General features: G+C 39.1%; 1 protein-coding gene across 4 annotated transcripts in view; it reads left to right on the forward strand.

The window, feature by feature from the left end:
- Positions 1 to 22,444, forward strand: part of BAZ2B (bromodomain adjacent to zinc finger domain 2B) — a 125,090-nt gene that overhangs the window by 41,654 nt on the left and 60,992 nt on the right. For all 4 annotated transcript variants that reach the window (XM_035894450.1, XM_035894451.1, XM_035894453.1 and 1 more), the window contains exons 2-4: positions 3,609 to 3,764; positions 16,156 to 16,317; positions 17,683 to 17,876. In XM_035894450.1, the coding sequence (XP_035750343.1) occupies positions 3,611 to 3,764; positions 16,156 to 16,317; positions 17,683 to 17,876 (510 nt within the window). In that variant the 5' untranslated portion in view covers positions 3,609 to 3,610. The remainder of the gene's footprint in view (positions 1 to 3,608; positions 3,765 to 16,155; positions 16,318 to 17,682; positions 17,877 to 22,444) is intronic.

Raw genomic sequence — 22,444 nt, forward strand, 5'->3', positions numbered from 1 at the left:
CCCCCCAAACATTTTGCTTGTGTAAAGCTGCACATACTTCCCCTCTTTGTTCCTTTTCAATGAGAGATTGCTTTCTGTTTTCATTGGGTTTGGTTGCATTTGTTATTATTATTCACTATGGAAAATTTTGGGAAAATAATGGGAATTTCAGGCAAAGTTCAAAATGAGAGGAACTGACACAAATTATTACACCTGGAAAATAAAGAAAATGTCTTTTTTGTTTTCCTAGTTTTACTTACTCAGTTTCTCTTTCACAAACATGAGAGTTTAAAAGCAGTCACGAAAGTTCATAAGTATTGACTGCTAAAATACACTCAAATGGAACAAATGCCTAATTTATACCTGAGGTTAAAAATAATATGGATCTGCTGTAACTGGTATGGACTTTTTTAGTCACAGAACGCATTAGGTCTACAGTGTAATTATTGCTGATCCTGACTAATGACTGTTTTGGGGATTATCTCTTTTGGAGTCAGCCATCTGCTGTGGTTAGAGTAATAAACTAACTAAACATAATTAAGGGTTGACTTAGTTTGAAAGAAAAAGTATGTGTGTGTCTAGGAAAAGAATATAATTTCTACAGTTCGAAATAATTCAGAAATACCAATATTCCGGTTTTCTATTACTGACTTTAAACAAGCAGCTGAATTAAAGGTTGGAAATGCAAAACCCAGCCCCTCCGCAAACTGACACAAAAAGAGTGGGCGGGGGGGGGGGAAGAAGGGGAGCCGTAAAAGGCCAGTTTATTGCTCTTCTCCCAGCTCTTCTTTGATGCTGTGTTACCAGTTCAAACAGATGGCTTACGTTGGTTAAAAGCTTGCAAGTATAGCTAAATTTACATTTCTGTATTTAAAAAAAATATGGATTTACCAAGAATATCTTCCCGTTTATGACACAAATACGGGTTGCTTATAGGTGGTTCTTAACTGTGCATATTTATAAAATACACTAGGTGGTAAAGTCTTACTTTAATGCTGTATTATTACACACAACAGCAATTTTTTTGAGAGATTGGAGAGTTCTGGATGCTTTTGTCAGGAAACATAAGTAAGATACAAAGTTTTACAGTGCATTAAAACTTACCTTCCCTTTTACAAGTCCTTACTGTACTAATACCATTGCGATGTGTTTCTGATTTCCCTCATTCCATCCGTATAGACAGGAAATTCACTGGGGCCATACTTTAAGCAATGAACACCAAAATATAACAAAACCATGGGGTTTTGTACAAGAACTGCCTATTGGCCTCACCTAAGTTCAATCATTGACAGTGTCTAAAAATTGCTTTGTTATATTCATTTATGTGAATGAATTCGTATACTGATCTATATATATACTAAAGATAGTAATTTTTTTGTAGCATGAAATAATGCACGTGTTTGCAAGTGCTACAGACTTAAGTGTGTAGATACAAATCCCTTATGAAAGGGATTTCTATTAATTATTATCCTTAGGAACGATTATAAAATTTAATGGACATAATATAACATTTAAAGCCTGCAGGATATACAGTATTTTTCAGTGGCCTGCTTCCACTGAGTAGCAGTTTAGCTGAATTGTAGTCACAGATTACTGAAAATCAGTGAGGTATTCTTTAACTGTGGATACAAATGTTTAATTGGAGAAAAGTGTGTATTTAGGAGTCCTGAATGAAAAATTTTAAACATTTAATAATATTTTTGCCTTGATAAATTCTCGGAAGGAAATGGTTTTCATGATTTCTACTGTGGTTCTGAAGGAAAAGTTCACAGCCCTCCTGTGCAGTATGGCAGTAGGTACTTCTGTGTTCCATATCAGTATAAGCAGTTGATTTGTCTGTATTTGCAGAAAATCCATAATTTTCTTCTGCATATGTGAAAATTACATGTGAGAAATTGGGCTGTAAAGAATAAAAGCAGTGAAGTGTTTTGGCGCTGTTCTCGGCAGGGGGGTTGGTTGGGGTTTGTGTGCAGGGCGGGCAGTTCATACGATGCGCTGCGGCTCCCTCGCCAGCGGGGATTTCGCTTCTGTTCCGCCAGCGAGCGAGGTCTGGGGGCTTCGTCTGGTACCTGCCGATGGCCACGCATGGAAGTCACCAGTGGTAAGGGCGGATGGTTTAGTTCAAATGGGCAGAGCCTATCTTCCAGGTATTTTGTGTGTGTGTCTGTGACTTTTCTTTCGTATTTTCTTTGGCATTTTAAGAGTCACTTTTACTGACTGAGAGGAACCCTCTTTCTGGAGACGCAGGCAGCCGCTTTTGTGCTGGCTTTCCAGACGAGTATTTGGGAAGTCACTGCTCAACTTAACTTGGGATCAGAAGTGCTGTGTAACGCATCCCTTTTCTAAATTGATGAAAACAGAATTTGGAAAAGCGCGTCTCTTGCGTGCTTGCCATTCTGTTTTACGAAGGCTGGGAGCGAGATTTTACAGCAACTGTTTGACTCTCAGTACTCGGCCTCCTCACGTTCCCAGGGATGGGCCTGAGAAAGGGCCTGGCCTCTGCAGCTGGAGGAGACTCCAGGGTGGGATCCCGTTTCTCAGGAGCTTCCCTGCTAGGAGGTAACTGGGCTGCCTCGCTGCCTTTGGAATAACGAAGGGACTCGGAAAAGATTCCTTCCCCACCTTATTTCTCCTCTGCCCCGACTCGCTGTCGACTGCGGTTCTGGCAGACGGAACCGGATAGCCTGACGGCTACCACGGGGCCTAGCCATCTTCTGTATTGGCTGCAGTTTTTAAGTGTTTGAGAAACTACTTCTCAACAAGTGGTATTTTTAATAATAATTTTACTGTGTGTTTTTCTTAAAATACACTTGCTTGTTTAGTGAAATAGGTCTGGTAACTTTTGATTTAGGCAATTCATGGCACAAATAAAAATGCCGTCTTTCCTATGAAAACCTTACCAGGAAAAAAAAAACCAACTAGCAACTTACAGGAGTTCTTACATTTATACCATTTCACTGTAATTGCCGAGTCTTTCCTTAAATTAAGAGACTAGGTATGGACTTTTTCGCATGCGTTACAGGTTCTTTAAATGTGGGGTCTGCCAGGGAGCAGCAAGAGCAGGGCTGCCCTGCACGGCGGGACAAGCTGGCACCCCAGCACAGTCCGACAGGATCTCAGCACCACGCTGGCCACCGGGTCCAGACAAAGTAAAGGTGTCTGCCAGGCCCAGGGTCCATCCGGTAGCCTGATCAGGAGTAGCAGGAGATAGGAGCTGGTGCAGGCCTGGTGGGAAGCTGTGAGATGAGACGTGGGATGTGGTCAGGAGGCACAGACCAGGCTGCAGAGCCATGACCTGCTTTGGGCAAGGGCTGAAGGTGCCAGCCTGAGCCGAAACGGAGCTCCTGAGCAGAGGGTGTGGTGGTCCCAGGTGAGGCTGTTGGCCTTCAAGTTGAAACGTGATGTAGCTCTTGGTAGCACTGCCTGATGTCCTCACCGCTGCGGTTTTGCTGGGTTCCCCCGATGAGTGAGTGCCGTTCGTGTGGTGTACCTCTCACGCAAAGGTTTCGTAGGAACCACTAAAGAATCAAGTGCAGATCCTGAGACATGGTCAGCACAGACGTTCCTGCAGTCCCCTTGTGATTTCATTTCCTGCCATAGAAGACAGACGTTTATCTTCTCTCTTACAGATATGGAGTCTGGAGAGCGGTTAACGTCATCGTCGGTCTCCTCTACTGCAGCTGCTTCGACTCCAGCATCTTCTACACCATCGGTAGCTTCAGCAGTATCGAAAGGTGGCCTTTCCACTGGAGCTGCGTCACTGAGTTCTGCAATCAACACATGCGGTAAAAATGACTCAATTATATATTGCAATCTGACTGTAGTGTTTGTCAACACTTGTAATTATTATTACAAACCAAATATAGTAAGGTTGCACAGATACATCGAAGAAAGATGTGTGAGTTTTTTTGCTAAGTGACATAAGATGTGAAGACGTTTTATATAGTACTTGTTTATCGAGGGAATGAAATTAATTTAAAATTGCCTATTTCAAATGTGAAAGAAATTTTCAGTTTGCAAAGTTGTCTCAGAAGAGAGGGTCAACTTAAGGATTGATCTAGCAAACTGTGCCACTTTCAGATTCACATCTAATGATCAACTTCTTGAATATATATCATGTTCTCAGTATTCAAGCCCAACCCCTACTGTATTTTTGTATCTGGATGAATAGTTTCTTCTAATGGAACTTGAGATTGAAAAGGTGAGTTTCAAAATGTCATAGTCTTAGGTAGTCTTGACTAGAAAGAAACATCTTGGCTTGCATCAGAAACTTACAGGGAAGATTTCTTCATGCAAGAATCTCATTTTTGTGAATGAAACTTGTATTTCAACTGAATGATGCGTATTGTCATCAACAGAACAAGAAATGGTAAATAACTCTTCCCTGGTGTTTCTTTCTGTTAGCCTGAGTACTATTGATTCTTATAAAATATATGGTAAATAGGAATTTTTCAGCTTAAATTTATGGTAATCCATTGCTTTCAGAATAAACTTGTTCTTGGCATAGAGTGAGCAAGCGTGTATTCTCCAAACTGCGAAGCGCTTCTGCCCTGATAGTACAGAACCAGTAGATTCTAAGTGCCCTACTGCAGCCTTCATTTGCAGCTTCTGTGGGAAGAAAAATAGAAACCAGAATGTTTCTGTACGTAGAATTATGTCTCAACTATTTATTTTAATTACGCTAAAATCAGCCAGAAAAGTTCTTAACTAAAACTGATCCAGAGAAAATAACTAATTTGTTTTATTTTTCAGTACCCCACTACAAATTCAACTCCAAAAAAATGTTTGTGACTATGTTTGTGAGCCCATGCCATTTGAAATGGTTCTCTGTGGTGGTTCCCAGAATGTCATAGGAGTTCATTTACAGATGGCTATAAATGTAGTCCCAAACTGAGGATTTACGTTACTCATTTATCTCCCCTTGCTGCCTTTGCTTTGTAGATATTACAGCATGTAGTTTTGTGTTTCCTGTAACATTGCTTGTATATACAGGATATATATTTGGTCTAGCAAAATGCAGTAAGACTAAAGCAGGCTCATAATGTAATAAAGATACAAAGCTGTCAGTTTCCTTCCTCATTAGAAAATCCAGGTAGTCCTTTTGTCTTAAGTAGTTTTAAAAATTTCTATGTCAACTTTTATTTTTAAAAAAAAAAGTTTCATTTCTGCCTGATAGCGAATAGGTCTAAAGACTGATAGTAAATGGGCTGTTTCCTGTTAGTTTTTTTGTAATGGTCAGGTCCTTTGCCTGGCTGGATCCGATGTTTAAGAACATACGTATTTTCTCAAGGATACTTTGTAGTTCTAAAAACAAGCTGGAATGTAGTTTACTGTCAGTACTGTCCCATCAGTTTTATTTATGAGTATATCCGTTTCTCTGCCTGACACAGTACACTGTGGTTACTGTTGCATCCACTCAGAAAAGGTGTACACTGTCTTAGAGAAACGTTACAGACGTGTTTATGCTGTCAGCCAGCCAAAGACTTTTCCCATGAATGACCTATGGCTGGAATGGCAATTTTGTTGAGCCAAAACTTTCTTGAATTTACAAGAGATTCTGTAGTCAAGATTCAAGTCTCTTAGCCTGTTCCTAAATTGAGATGTTACTAACTTCTGTGATTTTTTTTTTAAAAAAAAGGACCAGTGTCTGTCAATCTCAATCTGATAATTATCTTCACATTTAAAAATTAATTTCTCTAGCATCTAATAAACTAATTATTTAAGAATGAACAATTGTTCTTACTAAGAGAAGGTAAAGGCATCTTAATCTATACATTAGATTAGAGAGGTTGTTTTTTTCCCAATTCATTTATTTATTTTCTTTGTAGCAATCAATAGTCTATTAAGTAGTGTCTGCGATAAACTTGATTGCATACCCTGTCAGGTCCCCACGATGCATGGTGAGTTAGAACTGGGAGTCTTTATACTTTGCCAGGGAGATTACACTACAAATAAATTATTTTGGCATATTCCCAGGTCAGATAGACAAAGCACCTGTGTGAAAACATCATGGATTATATTGCATACTGTTAGTTTAATTGCTTAATACAGCACTGGTTCCTGAATAGTTGAAGCATTCCAGTCAAGTAAACAGATACTTTACTTGCTCTTCTTATCCACCTATTGCTGAAAATAAGAAGGTGCATTGGAAAAGAAAATTTACTCTGGAAAGAGGCTTAAATTCATCCTCAAGAGAATGTTAGTAACTTCAGAAGAATATAAATCAACTGTCTTCTCTCACATGAGCAAATGATACCATAATTCGGTGTGTTGTCTTTATGAGGAGCAATAATACCAGTGTGCGAAACTGTTCAAAGTTGAACAATCAAGTCTTACTGTTTTGATACTATCAGACCTAAAGGTTTCTTTAATTTTAAAAACAGTTGTTCATTAATTTTTTATAAAATGAAAATTAAAAAACCAAAACAAAACCAAACCAAAAACCCAATAGCCAGAAGGTGCTTCTATCAAAGCAAAACTCTTCAGTCTTTTTGGAGTACAGTATTTCTTCTTAAATGAGACCTAGAAGAATTTTAAAATTGTGGACATAAATGCCCAAAGTTACAGGATTGTTTTAATTTGAAGGCCTGTAATTTTTCACTTGATTTTCCAACTTACAGTAACACACTTTTTTTTCTTTTAACACCAGCTGTTTTTTTGTGTCTCAGTCTTTACATAAAAATGACATTGTGGCTCCTGAAATAAAAGGTGAAAAAGATCAGATTTACTGCCTAAAATGTAAAACTGGATAAACAGATTTCTTTTGTGCTAAGTGTTTTTTATGGTCCTTGCTTTTGTCAGAATTTTCACCTGAGGCTTGTAGGTATTTATTGACTTGTGGAGATTTTAAGAATTCTGAGTGCTAAGTGACAACAGCAAAATGGAAATGGATATGTAAAAAGGAAGTGGTGATTTACAGTTTGTGGAATCTACAACAATTTCAAATGGTGAGGACGAATGTGATGGCAATAGTTAAAGCCATGCAGATGCTTAGTGTGAGGATGTGGACGACAGTAGAGTACAATTTCCAGTTCCGATAATAACAGAGCACCCATCATATTACACAGTCATCATCAAAAGTTCTCAGTTTTTGGAAATCAATATTAAGATGGCCAGTACATCTTAATTTTAGTGTCTTACATACGTATCGTTAAGAGGCAGTCTCTATTTTCATTATTATCAGTAATTCTTTAAACACGGTACCTACCTGCTTCATGTTATTACCTTTACAGGCCAGAGGGCGATTTCTGTCTCCGTGTGCGGACTGCACAGTGTGGTGGGATCCAGGTTCAGGCTTAACCCTGGTTTTTAGGCACAAGACTTATAAGTATAATATGCCAGATTTAAAGATAAGATGAAACACTCTTTTTTCAATGTTGCTGAATAACATAAAAGCAAAAATATGGAGGAAAAAAGGAGGGGCGGGGAGCGAAAGTACTGTAGTAGGCATAACTCCTGTACTTCCATGTTTTAAAATTCTGTCACATCTGATATTTGCTGTAAGGACTGCACAGATGAATGATGGCTGTGAGTAGTGTCTGGACATAGAATTTTGCCTTTATTTGTAAGGAGAGGACTTGGTAGAAAGAACACTGAAAGAAAAACCATTTCAGTGCATTGATTTTTTGGATGTTAGAGAGTAAAGGAAACCATTGCATCCGAGCACCTAGATAATTTTGTTTAAAACCAGATCAAGCACCGAGTAGTTCTTACTCACGGAGAGTTGCCATGTGATTGATATTTTTGAAAATATGGCCTAATAGGTCAGTGCTCTGTGTATGTTCCTTGTATTCTTACTCCTCACAGTTAATGATCTGCAGTGCTTGTGCCTAAATTATATATCAGCTTTCTCAGCAGAGTGCGGTTTTATCAATACCTTTGGAAAATTTCCTTTTCTTTTTTTAGAAAATTACTCCAAGACTGGCTTCTTTTAACCTATGAAGGGAAGTTAAAGATGGAGTCCTGGCAAATGCATTTGTTTGTTACCTATGTGTTTGCTCATGTGAGAGAATATTCTGACTTTATTAAAAAGAGATTTTTGTTTTGTTTTTTGAAGTGCTTTAATGAGATAGCTGGTGTGCTTTGCTCTTCCTTCCAATTATCAGGTATTTCTGATGTTTCTCTATCCAATTGAGGGATTTTGGTTTTTAAACCAACAATAAGAGTGGATGATTGCTGCTTATGTATAAATAAACCATTTCCAGCCTTTCCCATGCTTTCCAGCTCTTCACACTGAGGGACATTCAGCAGTATTATGAAATCAGGCGTACAAGCAGGTTGGAGTCATGCATACAGGGAGCTTGGAAGACTTACTGGTGTTGGCAGGCATGTAGAAGGGAAACTTTGCTAGCACTATAATGATGAAAGAACAACACAGAAAGGAGGAAAATACACAGAAACTTCTGTTACCCTAAGCAGTTATCTAGATTTGCTGTGTATATTGGAATGCGCTTAGCATTGTTAGAAATACCACTTTGTTTTTGTATTTCTGCTGGTTGGTGCACTGATGCTTTGTATTTTAAGGCATTATTTAAGTATTTATTCCTTTTTAGCTCTTTTGAAAACCTTATATTGCACTGTGAAGTTCATTAATATTAACAAAGGCATTCACAGTTATCGTTCCTTGTTACTAAGAGACCAGCGCTGTTGAAATGTATGTTGCCCTTTGGAGTAATGCTTTCAATCATTTATCTGTGTAGTGGTTAGTAGACTTTGAAACGCTGTGCTCAAAAATATTTAACCTATTTGAAGTAAGTCAAGAATGTTAAGGAGTGCAGTGTAATGTGAAATTTTGCTATGCAGAGCATGTCTACAGTAAGTTAGTAACTTGAAGAGCAAACACTAAGGTAGGAAAACTAAGGAAATACTAGAATTAATTGCTAGACAGGCAGTTAATGTTTTCATTAAATAAGAGGGAAAATGTCATTACAGTTCACTTTATTGTTACAGGACTTTGCTTCTATTTTCCCTTTATGTTTTATTTCTTCCATGTTTCTAAATGCATATTTAAAAAAACTTGGCTTCTCTTTTCTGGACACATTAGATGATGGCTTAGGTAGCGCACCGTATTTTTTTTAAAAGGCCATAATAACATATAATATAGTACAAAGTCACCTACTCCTTTGTTTGCGTGTGACAAAGAAAATTGATAAACTTAACAAGCTCAAAGGATGTTTTAACTTGACCTGTCTTCAAAGTATTACGAAATGTTGTAATGCATTGCTGCTCATCAGCACCTTTAACAATCGCTACGGTGGTCTGCGAGAGGGAAGGAAGTGTTGTTACTGATTTTAAAAAAAAAAACCAAACAAAAAACCACAACACAAAAGGAGTATTGTGATGTTTCCTAACTGAGCTGTGTAGCAGATGGCTGCTAACATTTAATATTACTACTTGAGTATGGGCATCAGTTGTGGAACAAGGTACATAAATGAGGTTTGGGTTGTGGCTTTGTTTTTTGGTTTGTTTTTTTTTTTTCAATGTGATAACTTGCTAACTGAAGTTCAAGACATTTGAACTAAGTTCAGCAAACATAGAACTGAAATACAATGTTTTTAAACTCAGGCTGAAAGTATAACGAAATACACATCACCTCTAGCATCAGTGGAATTAAGTGCAAATGATCCTTGTTTTGGAGGAGAAAGAAAAAGGAAAAAAAAAAGGACCTGAACCAGAATTTGTAATAAGTAAGAGGAATTTCCCTGCACAGTGTATGTAATATGGCCATTATGTTGCCTTGTAATTGCTAATAAATGAGAAATCCTAGTGAATGCCCCCGCGTTCATAACACCTGAGGTGGTGAGATACTGCAGTCAGGAGATCATTCCAAAATTATCCGTCACATACACTAAAACAATCATAGGAGGAAGGAGGAATAGTATTGACAAACAAGCTCAAATAATGTTTTCTGTGTACAAAGTCACCCAAAAGTGTGGTCAGTTTGCAGAGGCCTTTAGTGGTAAAGTTGGTTTCTTGGAAAATGGGAATGCTTGGTCTTCTGATGCTGTCTTTTTTTGGTGTGCTGCTCTTTATATTGGCACAAACATGGTGCAGATTAACTTTCTGTTCTTTGAGATTGGTATTTTCCTGCTTTTTCTCTCCATTAGCAACCATTCTGTTCTTCTGGTTTTGTATGCTTTTACAGTCTTGGAGTTTTTCTTGCATCCTCATGTTCAGGCTATCTCAAAAGTTGAAATTTAGCTCTGAAACTCCTATGAAATTTCCTTTACCAACATTACAAAATTTCTGGTCATCCCTTTGGGTTTTGTCTCTCATCTGTTTTATTATAAATTCTTGGCCTTGCCCTAACATACAAAACCACATGCTGACTTGCTGTACCGTGCCTGTCTCTTCCATGCTGCCCTTCCCCACCCTTCCAGGTGTGTCGCAGCTCAAATAAACTTCTCTTTTTACTTCTTTCTGGTCACTTCCCCTTCTCATTTTCCTTTTCACTTCTTGTCCTTTCTGCATTAGATTCATTCTCCTTACTGTTTAAAGTATGCGCAACCCCATCTATGTTTCCATTTTAGCCATCATTTTTACAGTTGAGTTCATCTAGCCCTGTTGTTCTTTTCTGTCCGACCCATTGTGCTTTACCTTCATATTGCCAGCCAACCTCCCAGCCTTACAGATGGCATTACTCATGCTGAAGGTAAAAGTAGGGGCACCAGTTGAAACTGGGCAGTTGTACCTGTTGATTAAACAAAGAAAGAACACTGTATGCCCTGAAAATAAGCGTACAGTCAGAAACAACGCGATAGATCGTAGGCGAATGGTGCAGTGCACTGCCTGCCCTACAGCTGGAAGTTCCAAATTGTTTGAAGTGCTTTAACGGGAAGATACTCTGTGTGCACACTTAGCAATTAATTGCCTGGTGTAGTTATTTTTAATTTGGCTGAGTTCTCTTAGATGTAAGAAGCAGAAACAATTCTTTTTAATAAAAAAAAAGTTTAGATAAATTCAGGGATTCCTGTAGCTTTCAAGAAACTACTTGTTGTGTAAGATTTGTCAAGATTCTCTTACTCGGTTTTCCTGCTTTCAGAATGCCAGACATCCCTTCCATCTCAGACCAGTCTTTGTTGGAAAGCATATCCTCCAGCTCGGCTATGCGCTTTAACATAGACCCTGCTCATAGCCTGTCTCTTTTTCCGTCATGTTTTTCAAAAAGTGGAGTTTAGCATAGGAGATGTATACAGATCTGGAATTTGTGTAAGCATTGTCCCTCTTGCCTCATTTGGCTTATTTTCTCATTTAGAACTACTCTTAATGACTTTCTAGACATTAGATAAGATTACTCACAGAGTAAAGAGTGACCTAGCATGTGAAGACTTGCAATCATCTTGCAGTTTTCTGCAGCTAATTCCTTGGGGATTTTTTTTTTTTTTTTAAACAATGGACATTCTTCCATCAAGAAATACTAAGGTGGCATGATAGAGCTTAACTGCTGCTCGGTGAGGTTTTCCTCTAGGGTTTCTAGTGCTTCTTCTGCTGGTTTGCATCACCTTTTGCTCAGCTCGTTTCTACAGATAGAATTGTCCAATGTGTGTTGCTTATTCTGATGACTTTCTCAGGGAGGTGCAGAATACCTTGCATCTTCGGTTAGTTCGTTCATTCCAGTTTTGCGGAGTGAAGGAGACAGGAAATTTTTGATACATTGATTTTTAAGGCAAAAGGCTAGCAAGGGGATGATGTTTTTTTAATAAGAAAAAACTAGTCAACTTTTAATCATCCCAGTCTGATTTTCATGATAACGATGGGATGTACTCATTGTTTACATTCTGAAATGTGTAAGTTTTATCGTAATGGCATGACTGAAGATAACGCTTGAAGGTGGAACGGGTTTTCTGTAATGCCTTTGTTTCTTCATGAGGACACGCAATAAAAAATGGTTGCTAGAGGGTACTGAATTGGATCAGCACCTTCCCTGGAAAGTTTTAACTATGCACGGTGACTGGACCTGTTGACATTTTCATTGCTGCACATAAAAATTTCAGTGCTTCTGGAAGGAGGTCTGAGGAACAGTGTAAAATTCACTGAAATGATCTGTTCAACAAGCATGTTAGAGCCACCCTGTAGGAGACAAATCTCAGAACTGTAGTCCACCTCTGCTGTCATTTGTCATGTAGCAGCAAGCTAATTCTTTCCACTGCCCACCCCCTACAAACGATGCCTGGAGAGTAAAGCGGGGTTATTGTCTGCCCCTCTTCAAGAAATGTGTTTACAAAAAACTCAAATGGTGCTATTTCTGTGCTAGGGCAAAGGGCCAAATTGTTCCATTGGGGCACTTGTTGCTGCCAGAGCCCGCTGCTGGCTAATGTGTGGCTTGATGTCCGCCGAAACCCCTGCAGAGCTGCTCCCCAGCCAGTGAGTCTCCAGCCTGTATTGTTCCGAGGGGTTATTCGTTCCCAGGGGCAGGACTTTGCTTTTGGTCCTGTTGAGTTTCACAAGATTCCTGCCAGTCCATTCCTTCAGCATGTCTGGGTCCCCCTGGATACCAGCCCTTTCCTCAGGTGGATTGACTTGTCCCCTGAATTTGATGTCTTCCACAAACTCGGAGAAAGCACTCAATTTTCTACTCCAGGTCATTGATAAAGATGTCAAATAGGTCAGTTCCAGGATAAAACCCCACAGTATTGCATTTTCACAGGCATCCAGGTAGAGTAGGGCCCATTAACCATTATCCTCTGAGCATCTCACTGTTTTCTTACCTATCTAGTTTTCACCTCATCCAGGCCATAATGTCTTAACTTGGGAGTATTTGTGGGAGACAGTATCAAAAGCCATGCTTAATTAGAGGTTAATGACATGAACTGTTTGCCTCTTGTTCATAAAGTCAGTAATTTTATCACAGAAGGCATTCTGCATGTGCCCAGGAATGTGTTCCTACAGGGTTCATATAGAAGTCTCTCTGCGTTATTTTCCAGGGACTAGCATAAGTCTGGCCATTTTGCAGCTCCTTTGATTGTCCTCTTGGTCCTTTTTGAAGATGGGCGCAACATTGGCCTTTCTCCAGTTGTTGGAGACCTCCCCTAATTTGCCCAGACTCTCAATGATGATAGTGTGACCTTGTCCTTGCATTGGCTGTTCAAATTACAGTGATGACCTGATCTGGCTAGAAATGGTGACAATTAGGTACATGACGTTTATGAGAGTTCGCAGTATGTCCACTGTATTCAGTCGTAATGGGAAATGCATCAGTGTGGTGTAGCTGTACTAGTCTCAAAAGGAAGGTCAGAATTTTTGTTCTGGACACTAACAAATTACGAGGAAGAAGCTTAAAATTACCTTTATGCTTATACCTGTCAATAGTAATTTAAGAAAAAAAAGTATGTAAATTATCATGTACTGCAGTGGTACAGAACACTGGCAAGACTTCTGTAAATTAAAAAAATCAAATTGGAAGCAGAATATGTAGTTAAAGTAAATGTTTTTATCTACTACTAAATATTTGCTTATTTTTTTGGTGTATTTGTCATAACTGCATGTAAAGTTTCCTATGAGGTGTAAGCTGCTAAATAGACCTCGTAGATAATTTGTTCTTACACACATGTGGAAGTGCTTGTGATAGTCCTGATTCTTGCTGCTTTCATACCTCTGTATGCAAAGAGAAAGTTTGCTGCCTTGTGTAGATTTAAAAAGTAAGGAAAAGTAGTTCCTGATTTAGGAAGTTATCACAGATTATAGCTAATAAGAAGATGAAGAAGTGGCATGAAAATGAGGTAAGGAACTGGATTCATGAAAAAGAGTAATTAAAATAGTTGGATTGGAATTGAGTAACACGTATTTCTGAAATATGGCTGCAAAATAAAAATACTGGGATATTGTCTTCAGTTCACACTGAAGAGTGCTTGTAAGTTTGTAGGTTCATAGGAAAACTCAGGTTGGAGGGGACTTCAGGAGGCCTCTAGTATGAAGAGCCGAATCCATTTACAGGGTCAGGCGGTGTTGCCCAGGCCCTTAGCCAGTCTGGTTTTGGAAACCTCCAAGGACTGGGACTGCGCGTTGTCTTGGGGCAACCTGTTCCACTTCAGATAATCCACTAAGAAGGAAAAGAACTAAAACACTAAATCTCAAACCAGCACTGAGAGGTCTTAATGTAGACTGTCGAAAAAAAAGTGTTATGCAGTGTCTCATTCCAGGGGTTTGAATTATTTCAGATTTGTGTACTCCTGAATCTTTTCTAAGGGAAATGCATGCCACAGGCTGCTAAGGTTGTAGACGCCAGACTTATTTTTCTTTCTTCTCTTTGTTAAAGCCACAGGTTGAAGACCTTTTCTGTAGACTGTTTCTTTTCGGATTAGGTAACCCTGTTAATTTAAAAAGGAAAAAAAAAAGTGAAGGAATTAAGAGAGTTGATTAAAAAATGTCTGTTTTAATAGTGCCTTTACGTTTTGGATGCTGTTGTTGAAGTCCAGCTATGTAAAAGATACCCTACTGTAAAGCAGGTTTTTTGGGGATGAAATTTGGCTTTAAGGCAAAGCTTTAAGGCATTCAAGAAAAGGAGAAGAGTCTTGCCAAAACGGAGACTACAAACAGCTTTAACACATCCAAGCTTGGCTGGTGAAGTCACTTGATGTGACTCTTGAGAAGACTATTGACAGAAGTCAGGCAAAGCATTGTAACACTTCCTGTTGTCTGATCATGGGGTTGGAAATGACTGTTCTAGGAGTTCTAAATGAAGTTGTGAGCTTTGAAAATATAAATAGTGTGAGATTAGAACTAACTGCTGTGGAAAAAGATTTAGGAGTAATGTATATCAGCCATTCAAAATGGAATTTTTTTTGGATCAACTTCAGAAATTGAGCCATGTTTAATTCAAGGTAATTCATCTAGGACCATAGCTAAAAACATGAAAAAAATTATTTAAGCAATATAATAGCAGTTTCACAATTTCTACAAGGCAAAGCTAGTGGTGTTCCTAGGAATTCTATTTTGTACTTTTGATAACATTAAGGACTGAATGTAGAAGTGCCTAGGAATGGATAATTTCATCACGATGAGTAGAATTTTCTTTAAATTGTTCTCTAAAACTAGCTTACATACATTTCATTTTAGATCTCAAAAATGCCTGAAGTTATTGAGTTTTTGAGTTCTATTTTAAAATTTACCAAATGCACAGAAGATGCCTTTGTTATTTTGTGTATTTCATTGTTAGTTTGTGCATTGCGTGTTTTGTCGGCCCCTGTTGATCTCTGAAATGGGATATTTCATGTGTATTAAAGATAGATACATCAAGCAGTTCTGCTTACAAAAGGATATTGCTCTGTTTCTGATCCCGGCATGTTAAAGGGACCGGCTCTTCTGCTAAGAGAAATTGCCATGGCAAATAGAATACCTTTTTTCGTTTTTACTTAGAAACCTTTTGTAAGCGTTGCTTGTGTTTTCGGATATTTCGTGTTGTAGCAATACAGTGCCAATACTAGAAAAAGATACTATATGTAAAACTTAATGATAGCTTTTAAAATATAAAAACTTCTTAATAAAGTTCTTTTAAGCTTGAAGTTGGACTTCACAGCATCTGTTTAGACAGTGCAATTTCAGGTGGTATTTTTTCCCCTCAGGACATAAGTTCAGGACATCTGGGGATCAGCGGTGTAGCCTACACCCTGTACCAAGTGCCTTCCCAGTGGTCAGCCACCCAGTCTTTGCCCTGCACGCAGCCAGTTCAGGGTATTCCCAGCCTGGTGCTTGGGATCACTTGGTCCACCCACAGACCTAGAGGCACATCCCCAGCCAGCACCTTTTCCAGGAAAACGTCCTTGCAAGGAATGTTAAACTAGAGGGAGTTAACTGTATTCACCCACCCCGCAGACTTTGTAAAAGACTTCAGCTATAGGCTTGGTTTAAGTCCAGGATGGTTTTGATGGGAAGAAACATATTGGCTGAGTTTCCTAGGAACGGTGTTTTTGCTGTAGTCTTCTAAGAAACTAAGTAGTGCTTGATCTTTTTTATCCCTTCCATTGGAAGGTAACGTCCTTCTTCATTACATGGGTGTGATGATTGCGTAACCACAATTCCGGAAAGTACTATCACAGCCATATAATTTGTCTGTAAAAATATTCTTTCTCCCTGACTTAGTAAATCTGCTCTAGATCATGCATAGCAATGTGCTTACAAAAATATTTAAATATATTCTTCGACAAACTGAAGTTTGTTTTTGTTTCCTTTGTGGTGCAGAATGGTGGCGAACAGCAGACGCGCACTCTCGGCCGGGGGCAGCTTTTTTCTCACCGCTCATGGGAATTCCACCACTGTTTGCACCTCCTGCACAGAATCACGATTCTATTTCATTCCACTCAAGAGCTACAGGAAAAAATAGTCGGAGCAATACAGAAAAAGGTAATGGCTACAGTTGTAGAGGGAATAATCTTACTGAACTTGTGCATGTGCAGAAAGATGTGGAATTTGAGCTTTACCTCTTGTTGTTCTTCCCGTTCCTAAACAGTTCTACAAAAAATGATTCTGGTAGCTAAGCATGAGACATACGGGTATGGGCTTGCAATAATGAAATACTCTTTCTAATCATATTTTTCCCCCTCTTTTTCCTTAGATAGTTTGTCTGGGACTGAGCAGTAGGGAAAAGTTTTCTTCTAAACTTTCTGATTTGATTTAGGAGGCCTTACACTTCTTCAGTGAATACCATTCTGCATGCAAGAAGTAGGCATCAGGTTGGGGGTGGCAGGGGGGGACGACACACGGACGACACAGAGAAAGGGAGGGCTACGGCTACAGGGTCTCATTGAAAATAGCCCAATGACATCAGAATGTTTTCTTGCATTTCAAACCAGTGTTTTATGTAGTGGTATTTCACACCTTTTGAAGGTGTAAGATATGTACGTTTGATGTTTGATACTAGGTTTGCCCAGCTGAGAGGAGAGGAGGCTGATGGGCGGCCTCATTGCTGTCTCTGGCTTCCTCAGGAGGGGGAGCAGAGAGGGAGGTGCTGGTCTCTTCTTTCTGGTGTCCTGAGACAGGACGCGAGGGGATGGCTTAAAGCCATGCTAGGGGAAGTTTACGTTGGGTATTAGGAAAATGTTGTTCACTGAGAGGGTGAGCAAGCTCGCCAGGGAAGTGGTCATGGCCCCAAGCCTGTCTGTGTTCAAGAAGCATTTGGACAATGCTCTTAGATCTATGGTCTAACTTCTGAGTTGTGCTGTGTGGAGTTAGGAGTTGGACTCGATGATCCTTGTGGGTCCCTCCCAACTCAGGATATTTTGGTTTTTATCGTTTGGGTAGGTTTTAGGACCTGATAGGTGTTTCAGAATCAATCTGATAATAATCCTGGCATTGCAAAGTAGAAAGTTTGTGTGGTCAGGGTGCTTTCTTAGAAAACGACGGTCGTCTTGACAGATGAGTAGGTGAGCTTGAGTGCAGATGTTATTTCAAATAGCATTCCCACAACTTCCCCCTCAGCCCCATTTTACAAATTGCAAAACTCATAAAATATCTTGGGCTTCATGTGGATTGCACACTGTCCTTTAAATCATGGGTGCTCTGCAAGTTCTAATTAAAATAATGCCATGAGCAAATCAAAGTTACTCTTGGATGGCAAATTTTTAGTATATGGTGGGAGTAACCTGTGGACAGTCTAGTACCTTGTTAGGTGTTTATGGAAGCTAGCTTAGTGCGACTGGGACGTCTGAAAGAAAGTATCAGTTACTTCAGATTTTGTTAAGTGTCACTTTGTCAATCTGTCACCTTCAGGTATAAACGGATCGCTGAATGGGAACAGTACCACTGCAGTATCTGGTATGAACACAGCTGTACTATCCACTAGCATCGCAACATCTGCAGGACAAGTGAAAGCTATAACCTCAGGAGCAGGGGGCTGCAAATACAACCAGGAGCAAAGCAAAGTTCAGCTTTTGGACAGCAGAGCTGACAAAATCAAAGATAAGGTAAATATACAGAAAAAACATAAAGATTCAGACAAAGAATCGACACAGTAAGTGTTGTGATTGTGCACACAGCAGCATTTTTAGGTGTTCTCTTCCAGTACAAAATGCTCTGGGTTTTCTTATTATTTATTAGAGCAAGATCTGCACCCTTGTTTCTGTGGGCTTTTTTTTGTAGTTTTTTTTTTTTCCATTTGCTTGGGTTTTGACATGTTTATGAACCAAAAGCTACCATTAACACTAATTCCACTAGTTAATAGCTCTATGCAATAACATTTTTATTTAATTTATATAATTATACAAATATTTTAAACACCAGTATTTGATAATGTTATATTGGAGTATACATATTTGTATTATAATTGTACATTACAACCTATTATAAATTATATGTTTAATTATATTTTTGTGTAACTTAAAATATAAAAAATTTCAGAAGCAAAATTAAATTTTTAGACATTAAAAGAAAAATTATTTTCTGGGAGTAATTTCCTATTTATCAGAAGAAAGTAGTAGTATTAATGGCTGTGATTCAGCAAGAAACTTAGACAGCGGTCTAATATGAAAGACATGAGTAGCCTCAGTGAGTTAGTAACCTCCTTATATGCTGACTCAAGCACTCCTTAAGAACTTTGCTGCTCTTGGAATCTGAACTGCTTAGTGCAAACACAGGAAATGGGATACTGGGAAACTGATAGAAGTCTGAAGCTAAGGGAGTTATTCCCTACCGGCAGCCATCTAGGCTAAAATACTTTAATTTCTTGATATTTATTTGTATTGTTATTTTGTGAGTGAACTGGGCCTGTTGCTTGTTTTCTTTTTCTGTTACTGCATTACATTCAGCTCCCAAATCTGAGTGTTCTTAAGTGGGAGGTTGGCATTTTCAAAGGATAGTTGGTCTTTGCATGTATCTGCATAAAAATAGCTATTGGCACCAAAATGGTTATTTGTGTAGTGATACAGTGTTCAATACGTTGACAGTGGGGAAATTGTTAACATAGTAACATTTTCCCATAAAACATTTTTCACATGTTCAGCGATCAATAACTTCTGAAGGTATTAAGGTAGTTACAGATATTTGGGAAATCTTTGACTTTTTCCAGGCTTAAATACTAGAAATAGCTTTTCCCTTTCTAAAATTCCGCTTTTATCCTGGGTATCTGTGCAAAACGTAAGCTTTGTTTCCGTGGCACAGAAGTAAAGATTTTTCCAGGTAATGTGTCTGCTTTTCTGACTTGTACTGCAGTTCTGCAGAGTACCAAATAAATTAACATCTTTTAATATCTCCAAATACCTTCCCCAAAGTTTATATCGTAAGTAAATGAACAGACTCTTTTCTGTTCACTTTTTGGCTCTTTGCCTTATTCAGAACACCGAGCCTGTTAAGCCAGTTCCTTGTTAATACAAGCATCACTGAAAATTTCACCCCTCTCTGCTTTTTTTTTTTGCTTTTTTGTTTCTTCAAATTTTGGTCAGGATGTTTGTCAGCATTGTTACCTTCTCCTTTATCTTCTTCTTTGCATTACCATTTGTTTTTGACTATAAATTCTGTATCCTTGGTAAGTTTTTTAGGCTTTTTTTTTGATGTGGATACTGATTTCAAACTCCAGTTTCAATTTGCTAAATACTGAGTAGTTGCTGTAAAACGCTGTACTCAATTAGTTAATCAATGTACCTCCTTTCTTGAATCTGTTTAGTTTTGTGTCTTGACATTTGAATCATCTGTCTAATGCAGATAAATTTCAGGTTGTCAACAGTTTTGCTTCCTAAGTTTTTGTACTAATTTTTCTAATGCCGAAGTGGAGTTTGTTGCCCCCGGCCTTGCTCAACACACTGACGTGCTAGACGTTCCTCTAATCCTTATTTGCAACTTCTTTTCCTCTCTAACTTTTTGAGGTAATTGGTATTTGTCAGTGTAATGATTTGAACAAGCTTTCCCATCAAAACATATACAATACTCTAATGAGACCTCTAGCATGAGGAGACAATCGAGATTTGATTAAAAAACCTAATATTTTTATTTCAGTGTGTTAGAACAAAGTCACAATGAACTGAAGGCAGAGGAATAAGCTGTAGGCAGATGGAGTATTTTGTGCTGGGCTTTGTATAGGTGATGTTATATTTTCAGATTTCAAAGTGTACCAACACTTGCCTGTTTTTCTAAAGAGCACACTTTAAAACATTTTAGTTATACTTCTGTAAATGTTCCTTTCTTTAGGGTTTTATTTTTTTAGTATTCATCTGCAGATTTCTTCAATAATATCCTTAGTTCTAATTTTCTTTCGAAGTTGGCATTTAAAAAAAAAAACCAAAACAAAAAAGGCTAAACAGATGCCAAGCTGTTTTTATAGCTGGTGAAAATCTAAAGAGTGACTTTTTGTGCAAGGTTTTCTTCCTGGTGGAATTCTAGGTCTGCTGTTCTGCCATCTTAGGGAATCCTAAAGTGCAGTCTGATAGTAGCTTACATAATTTTTTTTGCCTCTACTGTGTGAAAAACTACTTCTGGGTTGATAGAAGTATCTGATTTTCAAAGCTGTGGCTATTAGAAGTTCTCATCCGGTTCCTTTTGTCTCGGGTCTGCATTTGATCGTTCAGAGGGCTGTACCTACCAGGCAGTGATAAACAAGAATGTGTCCCAGACACGTGTTTAAAATTGTGCCAGATCCTCAATCACCACTGTACATTTGTGGTGTATCACGTTATGTCTGTTGAGCATAACGATGTTGTATTGAAGGTAGATGATCTGATACCCTATCCATGCCTTCTTACAGGCAGAAATAAAAACATTTGGTAACTATTACCTTGTTGCTTTGCTGTGTTGGGTACTCTGTTGATAGCTTTAGTGTGCTTTAATTGTCTTCTTTTAAGCCTGCCCCCTTTGTGGCCAGGATAGAACTGAATAAGCAGATAGACTTGATAAATAATCATTCACCTGCATGCTGCATGTGTGTGTGCATGTGCCTCACAAAAACAAATGGTAAAACTGGTGGCCCCTCTGTTGATTGCACTGGCGAATTTCTAGGATGGGGAAGGTCCACGGGATTTTTATATTGGTAAAGGAGCGGTCTCCAGGGAAAGAAGACATAACTGGTCAACTTGAGTCTCATTTGGCTTAAAGAAAGTCCGCTGCCATTATGGGAAGCTGCTAAGATAGGAACCCAGCCCCAAGATCTTGTGCTGGGGACTTTTACCTACCTGGGTTCCAGAATTAGCATCAGGACACTGGGTTATTAACTATGGTCACATCCTTTGCCTTTAATATCTTCTTGGCAATTAACATGTTGTATTTCCTTTATAAACTTCAGTGCTTTGAAATCATGACTAAAATCTTTTTAAACTCTCACTTCAGTCACCTTTTTATGGGACTGTCCCATTGCGTCATTAAGGTTGAGCTACTTTTCTTGGCACTCGTATTCAGTCTAGGTTATTGCTTTCTGAACAATGGATGCTTTCAATTAGCGTAACCATCCAGCAGATTTGCTAACGTCAGTGAACCAAAATGGAATACAGAATTTATTTTGATTGAACCCACTCTTGCTTCACCTTTTATGATTGTATTGTTGCCAATAGAGGAACTAGTCAGTGAAATTTCCTCTTTTAATATAACTTAATTTTTTATTGAAGGGTCTTTATCTTTCTCCCATAATATATTTTTTGGTATTCCTTAAATATCCGCCTGGTCTTACACCTATCTTCAGAAGTCTAATGCTCTCTCTTTTCCTTTCCAGCATGTTTCAATTGAGTAGAACAGTACTTACTTCCTGGTCTGTACTTTTCCTTCTCCTTCTTGACGATTTTCTTTTGTGTCAGCAAGCTTTTAGAATGTCTTTCAAGTATTTTTTTGTTGTTCTAAATGTCTTTACAGAGATGTTTATCTTTACAGTTACCTTTTTCTCCTTCTGGCTTACATAAGATAATGTAAGGAACAGGCTGGATGTAAGGTAATGTAAGATAAGGAACTGGCTGGATGGTCACATCCAGAGGGTAGTGGTCAACGGCTCGATGTCCAGATGGAGACCAGTGACGGGTGGTGTCCCTCAGGGGTCCGTACTGGGACCGGTGCTGTTTAATATTTTCATCAATGACTTAGACAGCGAGATCGAGTGCACCCTCAGCAAGTTTGCAGATGACACCAAGCTGAGTGGTGCGGTTGACACACCAGAAGGACGGGATGTTATCCAGAGAGACCTGGACAGGCTGGAGAGGTGGGCCTGTGTGAACCTCATGAGGTTCAACAAGGCCAAGTGCAAGGTCCTGCACCTGGGTCGGGGCAACCCCCAGTATCAGTACAGGCTGGGGGAAGAAAGGATCGAGAGCAGCCCTGTGGAGAAGGACTTGGGGGTGCTGGTGGATGAAAAGCTGGACATGAGCCGGCAATGTGCGCTGGCAGCCCAGAAGGCCAACCGTACTCTGGGCTGCATCGGGAGAAGCGTGGCCAGCAGGTCGAGGGAGGTGATTCTGCCCCTCTGCTCTGCTCTGGTGAGACCTCACCTGGACTACTGCATCCAGCTCTGGAGCCCTCAACACAAGAAGGACATGGAAGTGTTGGAGTGGGTCCAGAGGAGGGCCAC

Source organism: Egretta garzetta, unplaced genomic scaffold, assembly GCF_000687185.1.
Source record: "Egretta garzetta isolate BGI_Z169 unplaced genomic scaffold, ASM68718v1 scaffold635, whole genome shotgun sequence".
NCBI lineage: Eukaryota > Metazoa > Chordata > Aves > Pelecaniformes > Ardeidae > Egretta > Egretta garzetta.